Raw genomic sequence first — 18,687 nt, forward strand, 5'->3', positions numbered from 1 at the left:
ACTGTGATAGGCGTCCCCCGACCGGTGTTATATGGTCTGGGGGGAGCTGTATGAAGTCACTGCTTTGGGGTTGGAGAGTTGCGGTTGTTATTGTTTCCGCGACCTCTACCCTTGTTGTTGTTACCTCTGTAGTTACCTCTAGAATTACCTCCGGGTGATGTGGGTGTAAAAGAGGTTGGTTGCTGGCTTGTACCTGTATTTTTGGATCCTCCTCTATAGGTGGACCTACGAAAGGAACCTCTGAGTTGGCTGTTGCAATGCTCCCATTGATTTAGCCGTTTCCGTATCTTTTTTCATCTTTTCTAAGGCCTCATCTGTCCCTGAGCCGAAAAGTGTTTTCTCATCAAAAGGTTGGTTCAATAATGATGTTTGTACCTCTTGTTTGAAGCCTGAAACTCTAAGCCATGCATGTCTCCTTAGCATGATGCTTGTGTTTATGGATCTTGCTGCAGTGTCTGCTGCGTCTAGGGCGCACTTAATGGAAGTATTAGTTATTATCTTTCCTTCCTGTATGAGTTGATCTGCCCTCTTTTGGTGTTCTTTAGGGAGGTGCGTGATGAGTTTTTCTAATTCATCATAATGAGCTCTGTCATTCCGTGCAAGTAGCGCTTGCGTATTAGCTATGCGCCAGCTGTTTGCCGCTTGTGATGCTACTCTCTTGCCGGAGGCATCTATTAGCTTAGACTCTTTGTCAGGAGGTGGAGCTTCTCCTGTAGTTAAAGAGTTTGCTCTCTTGCGAGCGTTTGTGACCACTAGTGAGTCTAGAGGAATTTGTCCCTTGATAAATATTGGGTCTTTTGGAGCTGCCTTATATTTTTTATCAATTCTTGGGTTTAATACCCTAGCTCTCACCGGGTCTTTGAATATCTCTGATGTGTGATTGAGGAAGCCGTTAAGCATTGGTAGTGTCCCTGATGTTCTTTATGCAGCAGGTAGTGTTTCTAACAGGAAATCCTCTATTTGAGGTTCTGCATGTAGCTCTACCTTGTGGTATTTTGCTGCCCTATTAATTAGTTGTGCAAAACCAGTATTATCGTCAGGTGGTGAAGGTTTTGAGGGATACAGGTCAGGTTCGTTATCGTTATCTGACCCTACATTATATTGTTCCCATGGATCTTCATCCTCTGGGATTGTGTCTTCGTCATCCCTAGGATGTTCTCCCTCTCCTGTATCACTTTCTACATCTGTTATGGGTGTAGATGGGCGTAAAGGAGTAGCTGGCCTAGTGTGAGGAAGAGGAGAAGAGGGTGTGTCTCTAGGTTGTGGAGAAAGGGGAGGAGTTGTATTCGTCCCCATTGTTCTCTTCTTAGGAGGAGTTTTGTCGTCCGACTGTTCATTCTTCCTCTTTTTAGGTAGTTCTGTCACTACCTTGCCAGTTTGTGGATCAATAAACAGAGTCTTTTGTTTAGGATCTGTTTGATGCTCCTGTGTCGGTACCGAAGTTTTTGGGTCCGAAAGGTGTTTTTCTTCTGACTGTCCATTTGTATTTTCGGCACCGAGAATTGATTCGAATCCGATGTTTTCGGTGTCGAAGATGTCTTCGGTGTCGAGGTTGTCTTCGACGTCGAAGCATGTCTCTGTTTCGACTTCGAGCTTTCCTTTGTATGGAGCTTCGGTGTCGATGTCGAGGTGGGCCGTTTCTCGGATCCACCGTGGTGGGAGACCGAATGTTTCGGTTTCGTTGCCGGGCCCGAAGGCGGGGCGTCTGAAACTTTTTTCGGTTGTCTGACCGGGCTCGAGTGCGGGGTCGACACCGTGCAGGGTCTGTTCTTTGGTAAGGGGACGTCGTCACTCACCGTTTGATGAACGTCGATTTCCTCGACGTCGGACTCGTCCGCTTGTGACCCCGCCTCGTCCTCCTCTTCTTCCTCCTCTTCGGGATGCTGGTCCTCGAACAGCTCAGGGATTGCTTGTGACTGCATTCTTGATACCTCGTGTCTTCCGGCTCGACGGTTTCTAATCGTCGACTTGGAGGAGAATGCCGCACAGGCCTCACAGTCCCTGGATTCGTATTCAGGGGACAAGCAGAGGTTGCACACCTCGTGTAGGTCCTTGTGTGGAAACTTAGCACCACACGTTGGACATTTTTTTTATTGAGTCCTTTGCATGGACTCCGGGCTGGACTACGTCGAGATGGTCTTCTTGGTCTCGTCGACGTAGCAGTTGGAAATCTTGTTGTTGACGTCGGAACGCGTCGAAATGGAAGTGTAGCCGCGTTCGATAACAATACCGTCAAATTGGAAAGGGAATACGCTCCGAATATAACCTTCTTTGTTGAAGTCGGTCCGGAGCGCTTCGATCCTCATCCGAACCCGATGGCGGAAAAAAACAATCTAAGGATGGAGCCGATGCCCATGCGCACTAGCACCCAAAGGAGGAGTCATCGATCCCGTGACCACAAAGACTTCTCCAGGAGAAAAACAAGTGCAATCATCCGAGCCCAACACCAGATGGCGATCTATTCATAAATGTACCATCTGCAGCCCATATGCCTCGAACACATGTATTCTTCACTCAGGATTAACAGGATAACGTGTACTTTGTCAACTTACCTCTGATAATACTATTAGGCCTAGAGTTAAAAGTTACAAACAGCCAGAGAGAGTACCAAACTATATTAAAACAGTTACAAATCACAGCATCCACACTATCAATGACATTACCTGGGTCCAAACATGTGAACTTGCAGCACTCCTTCGGATCTTTGCGGTATTGCTGACATCCTTGCGGTCGCTCACACAGTGCTGCCACACACATCTCTGGTTCACCGTTATGACATGTGCAACTCAGACAGGGGTCATCTCCTTTTGGAGTAAAGTAATAACCTTCATCCACAATGTTGTCCTTAATGTCAACACACGTCTGACCTAGAAAAGAAACAAAAAATCATTCATATACAAAGGGAGGGACCCTCCTGCAACCCCTGGCCGTGGATGTTCTCTAGCAATAGGCCATCTATAACAGACGGAAGCAACTTATTAAAATAGCATTTAATGCGGAGTATGAACTAGGATTCCTTTCTAGTAAAAAAAATAAAAAAAACACTGCAAAGGAAATGTAAAGTACCTGTAACAATTTTGCAGCGTGAAGCAAGTTTGGATTCACACGTGGTCCATTATTCTCTCTTGTAGTGATTGAGTTTCGAAGTGCCTCTATTTCATTTTCCTTTTTGTATGGGTGTCAACCAGAGGGCCCACAACTCATTTTGCAGCACAAATCTCTTCTGAATTCACATTCTCTGCATAGAGTATGTAGAGTTACTAACTGCTGGGGGGCGCTAGGTGGCACACAACCAAGATGGCCGCACTGCAGTGAGGCTCTTGCTGCCTGGCGGCATAATCCGTCACATTATCTTGCCTGTACCCAGCAAAATCGTCATTGGTAGAGTGTCGAGTGCGTAAGACACCTTCCATCACCTATAGGTGTTCTGTCGCTGACTAAGGAGGTTTCTGGCTGCGACAGCGCCGTACAGATCTTTTGGTGCAGAGATTGAGGGTTGCACCACTGGAGGACAGGTTGGCTTCAGAGCTATGCGAGGCCCCGGGCGTCCACGCGGTAACTTTGCCGCTGCAGATGAGCTACTGCCGAAGGGCTAAACATCGCACCACAAGCAAGGCCCGTGAAACAGCCCCTTGTGCCATATTTACCCCTGCTTCAGCATACCTTAAAAACTCCTCTAGGGAAGGGTGCGAAAGTGGAGTGTGAGGGGTGGGATCCGCTCGACCACAGCTGTGTGGGGATTAAACCGTGGACGCAGCCATCTTGAGAGACAACACGGCCCGCGCATAACGAGGCGGACTACCTGACGGCTGCTGCGTGGCTGCTCCTCATCTTATATTTTCCTGGCCTGGCTCGCAGGCAGAAGCAGGCATTACACAAGGAAAAAGGGGGAAAACACCCAAAAAGGGGGAAACACTGCAGAAGCGCTAATGTACAGTAGCATTTATCCTCTGGAAGCTGCTATTCTGCCTTGATTGTGTGATACACAGCTTGATGACAGTGCGCGGAGGGCCCCGGAGCTTTGACTAACAGGTATGTTACATACATTTCTTCTGCACACTACAGGAGTCAAACAGATCATGGAATTGAGGCAGTTTCATGTTGTGCCCCCACCTCCGATTGCGCTCTCTGAACTTTGCGACAGTGGCCCTTTAGGGATAACTTGCCTATAAGGCAGCGAGACTTCTAATCACCTGCCGAGACAATATAATGTAAGCAAACAGGTACAACTCACAAGGAAACTTTGTTTCTGCCTCTTAAACAGGGCAGAGAGGAAGAACAACACCCAAAACAAAGGGGGTAAGGTGAAGGAAGAATACGCCTCTGAACTGGTCAAGGTGCAGCTACACCACAATGTGCCAACCAATCCAGGCAGACCGTCGAAGCCAAAAAGACCAACACACCCTCAAGCGCAGATGAGCAAGACCCCGCAAGCACGGAGCGTTTACAAGAACCTACCACCTTTCGAGAGGATGATGTAAAAGTCTCCTGCTTGCTATGCAGCATAGCCTCACCTCCATAGAGAGCAAAATGAACTCCATGACGACGCAAATGGACTCCATTGTCCATTAGCTGGACAAATATGACGAGCGGATCAAGGAGACCTAACAGCACATTTCTGACGATGAGGATACCACGATAAAAATGCAAAAACACGTTGCCCAGATGGATACGGTTCTCAAAATAATTGCCGCAAAAAATGAAGACCTGGAAGCACGCAGTAGGTGCACCAATATGCATATCTTTGGAAATCCAGAAGGCACAAATACGGGCCGTATGGAGGACTATATTGAACACTTATTGCGCAACACATATGGTCCTGAAGAGTTCTCTCCGCAAATGACAATAGAGAGAGCACATCGCTCGCTGGGCCCTAGACCTCCCTCGGGAAGCAATCCTCGGCTGATCATTGTGCGGTTGCTCAATTTTCGGTATTGTGATGTTGCTCTAAAACTAGTACGGAAAAAAAGACAACGGCACCACGCCGGCAACAAATTTACCATATATATCCAGATTTCACAGCTGCAGTGCAGGAGGTGAGATGCAAATTCGTTTTAATCAAGCAAAAATTACACCAGGCTCAAATTGACTATGCCTTAATGTATCCCGCACGCCTGCGAGGCATGCATAAAGGCAAGCAACATTTCTTTACCAATGCGCAACAGGTGGAAGATTTTCTCAAGCTTATCAAGCGACAGATTTCTTGCACAACTCAAGATAATCCATCCAGATCTCAATCGCCGCCTCAAGATTGACAAGCAGAACCGGAGCCTTCCAACTTTGACACAAAACTGTGGTTTTTCCTTGCTATTTCTGGGCAGTAAGAGGAATGACAAGTTGCCCTAAGACTACTTTACCGGGCAAGTGACTCAATGGTACAATAGAAGAAGAGAACACTGTCACGGTGTTATAAGCAGATACGTAGGCCAGGAGGAGAGTAAAGGGAGGGAGAAATGGCACTGAAGAACTAAAAGACAGTGACTCGGACTATGCTGGGCAACCCCTTCCTCCTTTCCCCCTTCCGATTCATGATCGGTTGTTCCACCGCTAGGCGGGGAAGGGAGAAGCTCGTGGACCCCCAGGTATACCCCCAAGAGCATTCCCCCATTTGTTTCGGGTTTGTTGATAGTTTTGTAATGGGTTGTGATATTCGAGCGGGGGGTGGGCCAAAGATTACCAGCATGATTGGGTTGCTGTTGTGGGAGGGTTGGAGGGGAGGGATGGGGAACACTGTTTCATATTCAACTTAACACTGTGAGGAAATGGGTGAAACTGCTTATAGGTAGTGATAGGTCGGGAAATTTTTACAGCGAATATGTGCTACTTAACGTATGTCTGAGGGAACCGCGCTGACAATGCAATTGCTGACATGGAATGCTCGGGGTTGGGAGATCCAAGTAAGCATAGACCGATAATATCATACCTTGACAGGAGTATCATTCATATCGCCATGCTTCAAGAAACGCATGTTGACCCAAGATGTGCTCCCACGTTTGCCAGCAAATTGGCAGCACATAGAGTGTTTTCTTCGTACTCCAGAGGTACGGCGATTATCATCAAGAAGAACTTTCCATTCATCCCAGGTGGAGTGCACTGTGACTCTGAGGGGGGTTATACCATGACGTGGGGTAGGCTAGGTTCCAACTCTGTCACACTGGTGTGTTATGGACCAAATGTATATTACCTGTAATTCTACACCACACTGGGGGAAAATTCTTGGACTAGGCTCTACACATTTAATATGGGGAGGAGATCTTTACACGGCACTAATCCCTATTAATGACAGATCAAACCCTCTCCCACATCTTTACACTAAGACCCCCTAGTATACTGCTCGATATGTTCTCTGATAATGGCCTTTCAGATGTATGGAGATATATTCATCCTGCAAAAAAGGAAGGTACACACTTCACAGCGTTGCACTCAACATGGGCTAGCCTAGATTACTGGGTAGTGACCAGGGGTGTCGCACCTAGGATAGTTAATGTTGAACACCTAGCCAGGACATACATCGATCATGCACCAGTTCGCTTAACATTGTCTCTTCTGGCGCTGGGCGTGCCTCCTGGGAGTTGGAAACTCACTCCAGAAGCCCTTTAAGATACTGTCTTTCAGTCCGAGCTAGACCAAGAAATGACAGACTTTTTCCAGAGAAATGTGGGTTCAGTCACACATATGGGCACAGAATGGGAGGCCTTTAAGGTCACGATGCGGGGCTCTGTATAGCTAAGAGCTTCGGAATCTTACAAGATATATGACGAAATTTGGAGAAGCTAGAAATGGAGCTCAAGAAACTTGAAGGTGAGATGGGAAATGCTGTAAACTGTACTCGCCAAGCGGAATTTAGGGATAAACTCTCCGAATATAAAAGTACTGCTGAGAGAGAACTCGGTTTTCAGGGGAAATATTTTGGGGCACGCAGGTATGAGGAAGGAGAGCGGCCTGGCAAGAACGTGCCGGAACAAAATCGGCAACCCCGTTTCTCTAATTATGTGATGGAAATTACTGATGACAATGGGGAGAGATACATTGACAGTAAATATATACTAACCATTTTTACTGCACATTATGCAAAGTTGTATAGATCTCGCAGGCAACATCCACTTGACTTATCTAACTATCATATGCGATGTCGCCATCGGTTGCCTAGGGGATCCACAAAGAATTCCTCGCAGCACCTCTTGAGGCGGACGAAATACGTGCCGCAATCATGTAAATGTAGTCAGGCAAAGCCCCCGGGTCAGATGGCCTTCCAATAGACTTTTACAAAATGTATAATAATCAATTGATCCCTATACTAAAGGAGGTCTATGACGAAGCCCAAGAAACAGGCAATCTCCCATGCTCAATGAGAGAGGCTCCTATTACTTCACTCCTAAAACCTGGTAAAGCCCGCGGACACATGCAACTCATATAGGCCACCTTCCCTAATCAACAATGACGCAAAAATTCTGGCCACATTTTGGCTAATAGATTAAGCCTTTTGATGGAGAAACTAGTATTGCCTGATCAGGCTGGATTCATCCAGAGGAGGGCGACGTCTCATAACCTCCGTACCTTATTCTCTGTTCTACAGAATGTTGACCCTCGGCTGGCACTCGTGGCAGTTTTTTTTTTTTAAGACGCCACGAAGGTCTTTGAATCAGTTGAATGGGACTATTTATTTACCATATTACAGTGCATGGAAATTCCCAAAGGATTTCTGGCATGGAAACACTTCCTATATAATTCCCCAGTAGCCAAGGTTTTTATCAATGGGCAGACTTCTTCACCATTCCCCGTTACACGTGGCACAAGGCAGGGGTGTTCGCTTTCCCCTCTGGTTTTTGAACTTGTGATTGAGCCCCTAGCAGCCAGGGTGAGACAATATCATCAGGTTAATATGCGGTCCATTCTCGTCTCGTTGTACGCAGATGATTTTTCTCTTTATCTTAGAAATACTCAACAGAATCTAAACCCCATACTGAGAGAATTTGCCCGGTATGGAGACCTTTCAGGAATACATATAAATTGGGGGAAATCTCGGATCTTTTCACTTACTACATCTGCAAAGGCATTCATTCCCGACTTCCCTATAGTGTAGTGCAAAACAGAGGTGCAGGAATACACTTAATGACTGATCGGGCTGGGCTGTACTGATGAGTCTTAATCATGATAGAACCCTGAAAAAAATCGCGAGTAGTGTGACAAGGTGGTTTTCGCTTCCATTATCTATGGCGGGACGTATTTCCCCTCATAAAAATGGTTATTCTCCCCAAACTTTTATACTAATGAACATTTCATTTGACCCGGAAGGCATTTCTTCACGACCTTACGCACAAATGATAAGGCGGACGTGGGGTGGCAAGCAGCCCAGACTGCAATGGGATGTACTTACTAGGCCATACTCTCAAGGAGGGTTTGACATCCCTAATCTGGAATTATACTATATCTGGGCCCAGGCTCATTATGCACAACACTGGTTCCACACTTCCCCCAGGTATTTGCCGCAGGTGGCAGTAGAACAGTGGTTGGCGGATCCTGTACCTCTAAACGGTATCATACTTAGAACGCCTCCACCCCGTGAAGCTACCCCCATGACAGTCTTGTGAACGGTGAAAGCTTGGCAGCAAATAGCCAAATGAATGCAGGTCCCTATGTTATACTCATCTCTGATTCCCCTAGTATACCATCCAATAATGCCAGTATTACAGGAGTGTGTTTTCAAAAAACAAAAGCGAAGTTTGACCAACTGCTGGGGGGACCTGTATCTAAATGGTAAATTCCGTACACTGCGACAAATGATGAGGAAACTGGCGCCCTCCTCTATGGACACCTTCTTATATATCAGGCTGCAGCAAGGTATTAAAGAATACACAGCTTCATATCCGCAAACATGAACCCTACTCCATATGATTTTACGATCTGAAACAGCTACACATGGAGGGTCTACATTATATCATTGCATTTATGCTAATAGGGCCCTGGGACAGTGCGATGCAAGGGGAAAATGGGAGACAGATATTGGGCAGGAAATAACAGACAAGCAGTGGACCTACTGTTGTACACAGAAAGAACAAGTATCGTCTAGCATCTGTCTGCGCATTACACACTATAAATTTCTGCATCACACCTACTATACTCCTGCCAAAATGTATAAATACAACCTTCGAGATAATGACCGATGCGACAGATGTGGGAGGGAGGGGACAAACTTCTTACACCTCGCCTGGGCCTGCAACAACAATAAGGAATACTGGCGACAGGTATCCGCAGGTATTGGGCAAATGACTACGCCTTTAATACAAGTCTCAGCCATGACGGCTTTATTAGGCTACACCGAGAATATAGATATTGGATACCAACGCTTTGTTTCTATAGGTCTGCTGCTGGCTAAGCGAAGAGTGGCGTGTAGATGAGGAAGAGGAAGGGCCCTCGAGTTCAAAGAATGGGTCAGGGATATGATATTCTGGCAAGACAAGACACTCACTTATGTGGAATTACTCCCCTTGGCCTCTCGCCCCAGAGACATATGGGATCACCTCAAAACATACTGAATGACACACCCAATAGATACCACGACCAACATATAGGCACATAAATTTGCTCTAGATGTGCACAGACCTAGGCGAGCCTGAAATATTACGATCCAGTCTTGATTGCTATAGTTGACAATATCGGATACAGTTAATGTTTGTAAATCACACAATACAGTCTATTTTTCCTTAGGATTTCATTTTCCAATGCTACTATGTAAGCTGCCATGGATGACCAAGTAAGATATGTAATGTATAAGTATTCATTTACCCATGCAATTCATGAATTGTAATTCATTTTTTGGTATAACAAGAACATTTTAAAAATTAAAAAAGAAAGTTACTAACTGCTGGTGGGACATTGGAATGAAGTGTGGGTGGCTGAAAAAATTTTGTAACAATTTTCTGGCCCAGTTGCACCTGCTGTTATGCGTGGTTATCCACAACAATCTTCTCCACAAAGCACACTGCTGTTGCTGGAGCTAAGTATACGTTATATCATAAATGCAAAACAAACACGTCAATTTACTTTCCCAAAATCATGAAGGACTCCTTGTGTGCAAGTCCTTAAGTATGTCAAGAAAAGATACAATGTGCGACAACTTGAGATTAAAGACTGAACAGAAAGCAAAGGCAACATATACTGTTGAATCTCTGGCAGAGATGTAACTTTTGTGCATCTTCCTATGACAAAAGCAATGTGCTAGGTTCAGCAATCAATTATGCGTGGACTGAAGACAATGTAGCAGTTATGCATGTCATTGAGGTAGATTTTGACTAGCAAGGCAACATGTTGTTGCTTCTTTTTTGCTTGTGAAATATGCTCTAGGTTAGCTATCAAGGATTTTTTCCTGCCAGGGTGTAACATAGTTTTTACTATCCATCCTTCCACAGTAGAAGACCCCTATCTGTAGGCGTATGTGCCACGACAAACTAATCGCCTTTTGTCAGTGACTAGGTCTCCTGTAAGGAATACATAATCACTCACATCTTGCATATGTAGTACTTTCTCAGCTTGTGTTTTTTTGCATATATTGGAAGAAGGCGGGAAACTGGACTGATTGGTTCACATGGAAATGTGATACAACCTTCAAAATGAAGTGTGGGTTAGTTCTCATGACACTCTATCCTTATGTACCGGTCTGTAAATGGGGTTACTGGACAATCCAGGACTTAAATTCACTCACACTTATCAAGGATGTGATTGCAATTAAAAAGGGGGGTATTACACTTCAGATTCTTGAGCTTTTGTGTGCATCAGTTTGAATGTCAGTTTCATAAGCTGTGTCAGTACCACGAAGGGGCTCCAAATGAAAGTGAGCACCAACCTTGGTGGTAAAATTCACATTGCCTCTGTTCCTTTTAGCAACCTTATAATAATTAGTGTGGCGAAACCGTTCTTCCCAGAGGAACTTCAGGGATATGCAGCTAAAGGTGAGAGATGAACTTGAGTTTTGAATCAATAGATACAGTACATATTTAAAAATGGTCATGTTTCCCGTTATGTCATCTAGAAGGTTTTCTTATATACGCCAGCAAATAAATCTCTTCCATTAATGCGTAGCATCTGCATGTGGTAAGTAGTGTCACCTCCCTTTACACATCCATTCACTTATTTTTTCCCATTCTGCTGGCAATTACCATTAGGCCTGCAGGGCAGTTAAAGTCAGTTATATTTGCTTTCACTTGTAGATCATCACTGGGATCGGTGGAAAGGTACAGGCAAATGCTCCCGAACAGTCTGTTGAAAGTGCCCACTCTTGAAATTCCAGATGCAAAGTCAAGATTTTGCGTTTAAGTGACGATTGTCTACACCACCCATTAGCTCTAGCTCCTGTTCGTATACGATTCCTTCTTCCTTGCTGAGACTGTCTGCCTCTACGTTATGTTGTCCTGGTATTGCTACCAAGATCATCATCTTTTGGCTTGCCCTTCTCCTGATGTCCAGTGCGAACACAGATAGGGCAGGTGATTGTGAACCCCTGCTTGTTGAGGCAGAACATCATGGTGGTGTTGAGAGTTTGTATCTGTATTACTTTCCCGGTGAATTCTCTGTGAAATGCTTTTAGATCTAGGAAAATTATCTTCAGCTGCTTCACATTTATACATTTTACTGCCTGTTGTAGTGTCTGCATTCCTCACATTTTTAGACTACCCACGTTGGCATCGGTGTGTGGGTGCATCCATGGTCATGGTCACTGTGGGGATCGGTTGCTTGAAATGTTTCCCTATTGTTTGGTTTTATAATGCCCACCACCAATTCCTTGAGGAACACTAGCTCTTCCTAATCCTGTTACATGCATCTACTGACACCTGCGCAACTCCTGCATGGGTAACATATGCAATCAGGCAAAATGGATTAAGCTAATGCATGAAGCTATTAAACCATTTTCTAACACAATGCTCATTGTTGGAGATTGTGATGTTTGGTAGAGGCAAACATGCTCCATCAGTTCCACAACTATTTTGGATTAGGAAGACAATGGCCACGTTCCAGTCCAATTGTCTGCAAGAAAATCTTTTTATACATTAGGTGGGACAAGGAATTTTGCATGTTGACTAAGAACCCTAGTATGTACATCATTTTTACTACCTGGTGTATGCTGCTCTGCAATGTTTGAATAATCTTGGATTTAACACAGCGATTCATCTAGAAAGAGGCACACATTTATCCCCCCCTGCCTTAGGAAGAGCTCCGACACCACAGTAAAGAATTTTTTTAACACTCTTCGGGCTAACTTTATCCATAACTGCAAGACTTTGAATTGGTACAAAAAGTTTGTTATCACAAACCTAAGATACATCTTGTGGCTCTTGTTGATTGAGATATGGAAGTAGGTGTTTTTGAACACTGGAATCAACATGTAGTCTTTCTTCAGTAACAATGGGATCACTTCCTGTAGTGTAGTCATTTGGAATAGTCTTGTTTGGGAATTTTGAACTAGATGGAGTAAAATCTCTAAATGTTGTCTGCCCTTGATACTTCCTATATTTTCCTCTTCTTTAGAAGGACCTGCACTTTGTTACAACAGTCAGATATTTTGTTTTACAGGATCTCATTTTGGGCTTGATGCTGGGGTCTGTAATTTCTCCAATTCAAAATTGGCAATTGTTAGGTTTACAACCCAATTGTTGGAGATTTACTCCACTTGTGAAGGAAACCCCCTAGCTCACCCCCTACTCTTGTTAAGTGTGAGGACAACTAGATTGAGTCATTTGTTCAGTTAGCCAGATCCCTTGGCTCAAAAGGAGTGTGACCCTTGTGTAGCTCATTGCTACTGTGGACATACTCCCTGAGATCCTACCCCCGCACTAGTATGGTTTGGTTACTGTTGTTGGCAACCAGGCATTCCCTATCTATCAACGGGTGGTAGATGTGCCTCTTGGAAGAGCCCCAGGCTTGTAGTGCTCAAATTGCTTTAGAGACGTTATACTTCATTTGCTGTAAGGATTTGTCCAACACAGGTCCAAACAGATTCACCCCTGTCAAATGTATGTTAATCACCATTGCTTTGACTTTGTTTGAATTCTGAGACCCTGACCAAAGAATACATTCTTAGTGTGGTGGTAATTCAAAGTGGCCTGGTAGCCTAAAATGTGACTCCCAGAGAGGATTTTAAGCATGCATTTACTATTCTTTCTTGTTCTTGGATTACAGTTTTATCACGTTTTAAATTGTTTAGACAAATACTGCATGAGGTCCTTTATCTAGACCCAGATGGTGACCATATCTGCTGGGCAGATAATGTTTGTTAGCAATACGCCATGGAGTGGCTTCTGCCCTCTCCATTACGATGAGTACTGCCACCAACCTTTTGATCTCTGTCAGGTGATGGTCCTGTGGATGTAGGAACATGACCCCTATTCCAAGCTGAGGGCACTATAATGGAGTCTGCTGGCATGTTGCCTTTAATGTGAAGTGGTCTTCGCTCAGAGGCTTGTATTCTTCTCCACCAATGGGTTGAATGCCTTTGAAGAAGTTGGATCTTTAAAGGCTTATTTGTGCTGATATACAATGCCAAAGAGCACATGCAAGAATTGGTTCCTCTTCTGATATGAGAGAAGCGTTTCCAGTAGGAAGCAAGCCTCTTCCAGAGATGCATCATGCAGACGTCTACTGCTCTTCTGACCACTGCACTGTACAAAGAGATAGTCAGAAAAATAATGTTGCGATGGAAAGTCAAGTTCTTCCAACAAAAAGTCAGCTTTTACTGCCTACAAAGAGACAGCCTCTACTTCTTGCCATGTCTTCCTCCTTGTGTGCCTTTCTTTAACAAGAGTATTTCATATTTCTCGTAGAACCCAACCTGATGTTCGTCCTGTAGCTTTTTTGTTGCTGGGTAACCTCCAAGTCTATGGATGTCTTTTCCATTGTTTGAGGGTATTCTGTTGGATGATTTTAGGGAGTCAAACTTAGTTCTTTTGCAGAAATGCTGCTATGTAGGCCCTGACCTGACATTTTATTTCACATCGAACGATTCTTGTTAGACCCTATTGATGAGCTGTTCTGCCTTTTTCTGTCATCACGAAGTCCTTGCTCTTGTGTTACTCTGGCCTTTCTTTGAGCCCAATCCCCTTTAGGAAAGAGTGAATGATTGTCCCTTCATGTGTCTTTGTTTTGACCTAGGGGGCTTCTTGGTCTTTGTTGCAGAAGCGAGGGCTAAATACTTCAACACTGAATACTGTTTGTGTGTCTTCAAGGCCAATGTCTTCCACTTGGACACATTACACGATGCAGCACTGTGGGTGTATGCTTTTTCAGCACAAGCCCATTCTTTCAGTGCCTTTTCCAGTTTCCAAACCTGCACAAAGCAAAGCCAATATATCTAGTGTATTCAAGAGCTATTGGCTTTGCCAATGTGTTTTAGCCATGTTGTACACTAGCATGGATAAAAGATAGTGGCATAATGTGTCATTGGAGAAAGTGGGCCAGACAGTGGGGGGGGCAGTGTGTTGTACAGGGACATAGGGTTGAATAGTGGGTTGTGGAAAGGCACAGAGTGACACAGAATGGCACAGAGTGGAGTTGTGTAGAGTGGGGTGGTGTAGAGTGGATTGTGGTGGCGTGGAGCTGCATAGAGGGAATTGCATAGACTGGAGTTGAATGCACCATTGTTGTTTATTTCGCTTTATTTCACAAACAAAGCTAAATAAACAACAATGGCGGGTCTTTAAAACGCAAGCTAACAAAAATGTCACTTCCAATACATACAAATGGAAACGTATGCTCAGCAGCAATCTTTCGCTTTATAATTACATTAAGGGTGCAGTACCTTATCTGGCTAATAGAGGTCCCTTTGCAACTCCCCAGGGACACCTAGTAAGAGCTTGTGGTACTGCACACTTTACTTGCTTTGTGTATTTGCAGCCGCCATTGAAGTGCAATGGGCCGAGCTGCTGAAAAAATCTTTTTATAATGTAAATAATGTTTTGTGCGAGCAGTGCAAAATAAAAGAAAGGCGCACGAAAAGCCATTATTAAAGATTAAGCGTGCGGCAAACTATAGCACCAAATAACTACAAATGAATCCTATCTGAATAGCCACTGTCTAAAGAGGCATCTGCATCCCAGAGAGCCAGCGGTATGTGCAGTGCTAAGAGCCTGCACGCGTTGTGCTCGCTTGCAGGCAGCACAGCGCCATTATTTTAGATTGACGTGCAGCATGCTGCGCTGCTTAGCCATTGATAAAGATAAAGTGCAGCATGGCATGCTTCTGAAAAAAAATGTAATATATAAAAAATGTAGTTGTGCAACTGTGCAAAATAAAAGAAAGGTGCGCCGTGGCCATTATTAAAGATTACGCGTGCGGCACGCCACATGACTTAAAAAAACAAAGATACAATGTATGTGCCCGGCCATGGAGTGTGTCTGCAACAGCATTAAAAAAATAGTGCTCACTGAATGTAAATAAAACCAATTGTGTAACACATGCAGAGGGGTTGCCCTTATGGGAGGTTACAACAGAAGAGAAGGAGGTGCTAAAGAGGAAAAGGGAGGGACTACTTAACAAATAAACCGGTGAAATATAAACTATTCCAAAAGACACTCCAGAAGCCAATAAAATACATGGGTGGAACATAGGCCAAGTTTAAAGCCCATATCCTGAATACAGCATGTCTCAGAGTAAGCTCTGCCCAGGTAAGACCTAAAAAACAGTGAAACTGGAGGATGAAAAGGCGGTTACTCAGTACATAATCAGCAAGTTAAGCACGGCTGTAACAATGGGTTTATTTGTCTATACTATCTTGGCTAGGTTGACCACCTGGACAGTTGAAATACATTGTAACTTATCTGAAGGAAAAAATCTTCATGAATGCAAGGACAGCAGCTTGGAGGCAGTGGAGGCCTTTATTATGAAAAGTTGACATTGATCGGCTGCTGGTATTTTGTGGACTAGGCAGTACTGAATACATAGCTCAGCTTGCCACTAATTGCTATCTATTACCTTTTGGATAAAAGGAGTTTGTGAAACATGTGAATGAATAAGAAGGCTCCACTGTGTCTAACATCGCTGACCCAGCAAAAATGTCTTATTTGGTACAGCTCAGATCACGGTCGCAGTTGAACTCGAGATTGGCAGGCAACGGTTCAGTGATGTCTTAATCTACTCTTCCTAGACTACAGGATACAAATAGGATAAACCAGGAGAGATCCCACGAGTCGATACTGGCATAGACAGCATTAACTCAATGGGGGATTTGGAGTCCAGAGGAGCTGCACAGCAACAAAATGTTTTAAGGGTAATGAAAGGGAAATGTATCGCTGGTAGGATTACAAAACAGAGGGCTGGAAGGGAAATCTACCAGAATGATACCCAGTTGGATACCTTTGCTACCACCAACTCCGGTACTGTGATACAGGGTAGTAAAAAGCAATATGTATGCTTTGAGACCGCGAGAGACATTGGAATTAAAATAACAAAAAACATTTAGGAGGCTCTCGACAAAATTAGTAACTATAAGCAGAGCAGCAAACACGGTAGCGAAGATATGGAAAAATATATGACCGTAACTTCTGGAAAGGTTTCAAGCAAGATTAGTGGGCATATCCCTTCAGCTGTGCATGTTCATGAAACATTTAAACAGCCCTCAGTGGAGAGAGGTAGAGGCCCAATATCTAATCCTGACATTTTTTAGGGGCCTTCAGTGGTCTGCAAAAATAATTTAATATTTCAACTGGGTATCCTAAGCCAGAGGCAGTTCTAGAGGAAAAGACAATAGCATCCAAAGAGTGTAATATGCTACCACAAGCTATAGATGGGCAAAGACTATAGAATAGTAAAATAGGACATGAACAACTGAAATAGAGTCCATCTAAGTCTTGATGGCGCTCAACTGATGAATCCTAGTCCCATAATATTGACATCATATGAAACTGTGACATTGCATTTTATGATTAACAGTAACATTCTCAACCATGTTAATCAAGAACTCAACCAAGAACTCAATGTCTGCTCAATGCATACCATTAACCAGCAAGACTTATTCCTGGTCTCGGAAATAGTTTGTCAAGAATAAGTAAGCAATAGAAACACAAAATAAAGGGGCTAGAAGAGGTTTAGACACCAGTGAGGGTATACTCCCCTTACTCCGTTAATTGAAAACACAAGAACCATCGGGGGGACAACATCAAGATCTAAAGAGGCATCCCTTTAAAGGTCGATTACTCGGACCCATCAAAGGTGGCCAAAAAACAGTCGTAGAGAAATGTTTTCGAATCACAAAGTTGACAATAATTGTTCAACACTCGAGAACATGTTTATTGCAACATATATAAAGTACATGTATCAGGAGAAAGAGAAAAAAAACATAGGAAATTATGTTAACTCGCCCCTCTTAATTCCTATGAATATGGATAGCGAGCTGGAGCTGTAGTGTTGGCGGAAAAGTATTAGTTAGTAGGCCGCATGAGAGAATAAGAATAAGCAAGTACCATTAGTTCAGCTTGATCCTGAGGGTAACTATCTTCATAACCAACTAGGGAAGGAAAACCCCACACAGAAGCCTAGAACTACTGACTCCATTCTTAAGAATTCAGTCAGCTGCCATTCTCACATCCAACACCACTAATGATCCCCCCCCCCCGCCACCGACACAATAACAATCGCCTGATCAACCGTTGGGGAGTCCCAGATGAAAGAGCTGGGTGTAGATCACAGAATCAGTTCTGGCTTTAGTTCACCAGATGAAACTGGAGAATGGGAAAAACTCTAATACTGTCTGGGAAGACCGTGATACTCTGAAACCAACCCCAGGATGCTTGTTTCCAGTCTAGGGAGGGCCTGGCCTGGCAATGCGGGCTGGACGTTTCCTAAGAGGAGCAGGGTTAAGGCTGATAAACATATGGCTGGGTCCAAACGGGGGTGGCATGGTGAGCAAAAGAACAATTAATTTAACTAAGATCTCTCGACTGGGGGTGAGTGTGTGAACAGTTTCAGCACTTCGTCCATCATCTTGTTGTGTTTCTAATTATAAAATGGTTGCCTTCTCCAAACAGTACAAAGTTAAAGGAAAAGTAAGCCAGACTATTAATACAGGTAAGAATCAAGCTGATCAAACAAACAACTATCAAACTCAAAAGCAAAAACAAATATCCTGAAAACAGGTCACATCACTGCAAGTTGACAGTTATCGGCATTTCAGGGTTCAAATACACTCATGATGCTTAATGACTTGATCAATGAAACTGTTTTAGCAAATGAAATTAAGGAGGACTTTAAAATATCTCGGGTTCATAGAGTTCAGGCAACACCCCTACATATAGCAACTTACCAGATATGGCTTTTGAAACAGCACAATGTAATCAGCATATGGGGAGCATAAACTCTGAGATTAATGTGCTGGAGGGACAGTCCCAGATTGTAAAACAGCCAAATATGAACATTCTAATGGCTAGGAGTATTTACTTTGGTTCATGAAGTTGATGAGGCACAGGAATGTATATCTTTATAGATATATCTGCAAAAAGAAATATAATCCTATGACTGGGGCTAGACAATTATACCCAATCTGTGCATATAAGATGTATCAAAGCATTCTTTAAAGGGTTATGGTCGACCATTTCCTTGCCCACACGGAGGGAATCTCTAACGGGGGTGCTGGAGGAGGGTTTCATAAAGGAGGTACCAATGGGCTGGCAGAAAGAAACTGGACAGGGGACAAAAAGAAGAAAA

At 43.9% G+C, this 18,687-nt stretch overlaps 1 protein-coding gene across 6 annotated transcripts in view; it reads right to left on the reverse strand.

The window, feature by feature from the left end:
* The window catches only part of DGCR2 (DiGeorge syndrome critical region gene 2), a 345,968-nt gene that overhangs the window by 73,591 nt on the left and 253,690 nt on the right, over positions 1 to 18,687 (reverse strand). For all 6 annotated transcript variants that reach the window (XM_078667852.1, XM_078667849.1, XM_078667853.1 and 3 more), the window contains one exon: positions 2,664 to 2,867. In XM_078667852.1, coding sequence (XP_078523978.1) covers positions 2,664 to 2,867 — 204 coding nt within the window. The remainder of the gene's footprint in view (positions 1 to 2,663; positions 2,868 to 18,687) is intronic.

This window comes from Lissotriton helveticus, chromosome 11 (assembly GCF_964261635.1).
Source record: "Lissotriton helveticus chromosome 11, aLisHel1.1, whole genome shotgun sequence".
Classification (NCBI taxonomy): Eukaryota; Metazoa; Chordata; class Amphibia; order Caudata; family Salamandridae; genus Lissotriton; species Lissotriton helveticus.